Here is a 4,128-nt window from a genome sequence, read left to right on the forward strand (position 1 = left end):
TTTCCCTTCTTCTCACCCTTTTATTTCTCTTCCCCTTTTCCCCCCCCTTTTTTCCCACTTTCTCCCCTCCTTCCTTTTTTCCCTTTCCCATTCTTCTTCCCCCCCTTTCTTCCCCCTTTCCCCCCCTTTTTCCCCCTTTTTTTCTTTCCTCCTCCTTTTTCCTCTTCCCTTTCCCTATTTTTTTCCTTCCTTTCCCTCTCCTTCTTTTCTTTTTTTCCTCCTTCCCCCCTTTCCACCTTTTTTTTCTTACAACCTTTTTTCTTCTCCTCCCCCCTCCCCTTTCTTTTTTCCTTTTCCACTCTTTTTTTTACCCCTCCCTTTTTTTCTTTTTACTTTCTCCTTCATCCCATCCCCCTCCCACTTTTCTTCATTTTCACTTTTCCCCCTCATTTTTCTTTCTTCTTCCCCCTTCTCTTTTTTTCTTTTTGTTCATCTTCCACTCCCTTTTTTTTTTTCCTTTCTCCCCAACACATCCACTTTTCCTCCCCTTTTTCCCTCCTTCTTCCCCTTTTTCTTCCCCTCCCCTTCTTTTCTTTTTCCCTTTTTTTTCCTCCCTTTTCCCTTTCCCCCCTTTCCTTCTTTTTCCTACTCCCTTTTTTCTTTTTTTTTCCTCTTCCTCCCCCCCCCCTTTTTTCGCTCTTCCTTCCTTTCCCCCCCTTTCTCCTCTTTCTCTTCTTTTTCTCCCTTCCTTCCCTCCTCCTTCTCCCCCTCTTCTCCTCTTTCTTCTCCCTCCCCTCCCCTCCCTTCTCTTCCTTTCATCTCTTTTCTCTTCCCCTTTCTTTTTCCTTCCCCTTTCTCTCCTCCCCCCCTTCCCTTCCCTTTTTCTTTTTTCCCTTCTTCTTTTTTTCCCCTCTTCTTTCCTTTTTTCTCTCTCTTCCCTCTTTCCCCCCTTTTCCTTCTTTTTCCCCTTTTTTTTCCTTCCCCTCTCTTTTACCCTCCCCCATTTTTTCTCCATCCCCCTTCCTCCCCCTCCCCCCTTTTCCCCTTTCCCTTTTTTTTTTTCTTCTTTCTTTTTCCTCCCCCCCTCCTTCCCTTTTCATCCTTTCTTTCCTCTTTTCTCCTTTCTCTCTTCTTTTTCCTTTCCTCCCTTTCCCTCCTCCCTTTTCTTTTTTCCCCCTCCTTTTCTTCTTTCCCTCCTTTTCTTCCTTCTCTTAATATTCCTTTCTCCCTCCTCCCCCTTTTTCCCTCCTTCTTTCCTTTTCTTCTCCCTTTTTCTCCCCCTTTTTTTCCATTTTTCCCACCCTCCCCTCCTTTTTTTTTCTCTTTTTTCCCCCTTTCTTTTTTCTCCACTTTCCTTTCCCTCTCCCCTTTTTCCTTCTCCCATTCTTCCCCTTTCCCTCCTTCCCCGGATTCTCCCTTTCCCTTCCCTCCCTCCTTTCTTCTTCCCCCTTTTCTTCTTTCCCTTTTTCTCCCTCTCCCCTTTCCCCCTTTCCTTTCTTTCCCTTTCTCTTTTCCTCCCTCCCCCTCTCCTTTTTTCTCGTTCTTTCCTTTTCTCCTCTTTTTCTCTCCCCTTATTTCCCCCCCTTTCTTCTGTTCCCTCCCCTCATCCTTCCCCCTTTTTTCCCCTTTTCCACTTTTCTTTTCCCCCTTCCCTTTCTTCCTCTTCCCTTTTCCCCTTTCTTCCCCCTTTCTCCCTTTTCTCCCTCTTCCCACCCCCCTCTCCCCCTCCTCCTTACTCTCCCCTTTTTTTTTCCTCCCCCGCCCCCTTCCCCTCCTTCCCCTCCTCCTTACCCCTTTTTCTTTCCCTTTCTTTCTTTCTACCCCCTTCCTTTTTTTCCTTTCTTTCCCTCCCTCCCCTTTCCTCTTTTTTTTTCCCCTTTTCTCCCCTTCTTTTTCTTTTCTCCCCTTCCCTTTCTCCTCCCTCTCCCCCTTCTCTCCTCTCCCTCCCCTTCTCCTTCTTTCCCTTCCCTTCCCCCTTTCTTTTTTTTCCCTTTCTTCTCTTTCCTTCCTCCTTTCCTCCCCCCACCCCCTCTTCCTTCTTTCTCCCCTTTTCCCCTCCTTCTCTCTTTCCTCTTTTCCCCTCCTTCCTTTTTCTTCTCCTTTCCTTTCCCTCCTTCTTTTTTTTTTTCCCCCCCTCCTCTCCCTCACTTTTCCCTTTTTTTTCCTCTCTTTTTTCTTTTTTTTCTTCTTCCCCCTCCCCCCCCTTTTCTTTCTTTTTTCCCTTTTTTCTTCCTTTTCCTTCTCTTTCCCCTTTTTTTCCCTTTCCCCTCTTTTTTTCTCCTTCTTTTTCTCCTCCTTCTTCCCCCTTTCTTTTCCCTTTTCCTCCCCCCTTTTCTTCCCCTTCTTTCTTCTTCCCCCCTTTTTTTTCCCCCCCCTCTCTCCTTCTCCTTTCCTTTTCTTCCCCTTTTATTCCTTTTTCCTTCTCCCCCTTCCCCTTTTTCTTTCCTTTCCCCCCCCCTTTTTCCCATTCTTCCCCCCTCCTTTTCCCTCTCCTTTCTTCCTTTTCTTCTTCCCTTTTCCCCCCCCTCCTCCCTTCCCTCCCCCCCCCCTCCTCCCTTTTTTTTCCCTTTCCTTCCCTCCCTTTCCTTTTTCTTATTTCCCACCCTTCCCCCCCTTTCCTTCCCCTTCCCTCTTTTTTCCCCTCTTTCCCCTCCTTCTCTCCCCCTCCCTCCTTTTCTTTTCTTCCCTTTCCCCCCCCCTTTTTTCTTTTCCCCCCTTTTCCCCTTCCCCTTTTCTTTTCCTTCCCTCCCCCCCTTTCCATTTTTCTTTCCTTTTCCCCTCTTTCCCTTTTCCTTTTCTTCCCTCCCTCTTCTCCACCCTTTCTTTTCCCCCCTTCCTCGTTTTTTCCCCTCTTTTCCTCCCCCCCTTTCTTTTTCCCTCCCTCCCCCCTTCTACCTCCCTCCTTTTCTTTCCCCCCTTTCCCCTTTCTTTCCCTTCCTCTTCCCTTCTTTTCCCTTTCCCTTTTCCCTTCCTCCCTTTCCCCCTCTTTTTCTTTTCCTCCCCCTTCCCCCCCTCTTTCCCTCCCCCCACCTTCCTTTTTTTCCTCCCCTCCTTTTCCCCCCCTTCCTTTCCCCCTTTTCCCTTTCTCTTCCCCCTTTTCCTTCTTTCCCTTTTCCCTTCCCCCCTTCTTCCTCCCCCCTCTTTCCATTTTTCCCCTTTCCCCTTTCCCCCTCCTCCTCCTTTTTCCCTCCCTTTCTTTTCCCTTTTTCTTCTTCTTTTCCCCCCCCCCCCCCCCTCGTTCCCCTTCTCTCCTCCTCTTTCCTCTTCCCTCTTTTTTTCCCCTCTTTTCCTCCTCCCCTCCTTCCTCCTCCCTTTTTTTTCTTTCCCCCCCTCCTTCCCCTCCCCTTTTTTCCCCTCCTTTCCCCCTTTCCTTTTTCCTCTTCTTTCCCCTTCTCTCCCCCTTCCCTCCTTTTCTCCCTTCTCCCCCCTTTCTCCTTTTTCCCTCCCCCCCTCTTTTTTTTTTTTTCCCCCTTCTTCCCCCCCTTTTCTTTCCCCCAATCCTTCCTCCTTCTTTCTCCCCCTTTTCGTTTTCATCTTTAACATTCTCCCCTCACACAGTCCTCTCTATTTGCCTGTTGCTGTATCCTCCATCAAACCACACACCCTCAAATTTTCTCTATCTCTTCTCTCTAATTCTTTCTCCTGCAAGGTCGTCACTTCCCTTCCTCCTCCACACTCACTTGGATAGCCCTTATGTCGGTGTCATGCCTTTCATCTAATCCCATTTTGTTAACAAAAGGGTTTTGTCCCATCTGTCTTAGGTAAAATTTTAAGATAAGTGGTTAAGCATAAAGGTGATGGAAATTCTATTCAAAAAACAAAATTAAAGGCTTTGATGTCTTTGAAAAATGATACTTAAAGGACATTTCAAATACAAATATTGAATTAAGGGTTTTTAAAACAAGGAAAGCTAATCACTAACCCAGGTTATAGGTACACACTCATGAAGAACAGGAAGGAAGATTGTTGGAGATTCCGACAAATTGTCTGGAAAGCATCACTGAATTCTGATCACTATCTCTTGCATAAAATACTCCCCCTTAAAATGAACAAGCCGTAGGATTATCAAAATGCACTTCAATTTTACTCCTCGTTACGGCTGCGGAGGGCTTCCGAAGAAAAAGAAGACAAAACCAGGAACAGACTGAAAATTTAAGGAAAAGCTGATAGGACACTAATGTTCAAGAA

The 4,128-nt window shown here is 46.6% G+C and overlaps 1 protein-coding gene across 1 annotated transcript; it reads right to left on the minus strand.

Annotated features, from left to right (window-relative positions):
* Nucleotides 1-333: 333 nt before the first annotated feature.
* LOC121367050 (neurofilament light polypeptide-like) lies at nt 334-1,374 on the minus strand (the record flags this gene model as incomplete). The annotated part of the gene is made up of 2 exons (XM_041491236.1): nt 334-401; nt 1,242-1,374. Coding segments are annotated over 2 exons (201 nt in total), but the record flags the coding sequence as incomplete, so codon positions are not given.
* Between the last annotated feature and the right edge of the window lie 2,754 nt (nt 1,375-4,128).

This window comes from Gigantopelta aegis, unplaced genomic scaffold (genome assembly GCF_016097555.1).
Source record: "Gigantopelta aegis isolate Gae_Host unplaced genomic scaffold, Gae_host_genome ctg8610_pilon_pilon, whole genome shotgun sequence".
Classification (NCBI taxonomy): domain Eukaryota; kingdom Metazoa; phylum Mollusca; class Gastropoda; order Neomphalida; family Peltospiridae; genus Gigantopelta; species Gigantopelta aegis.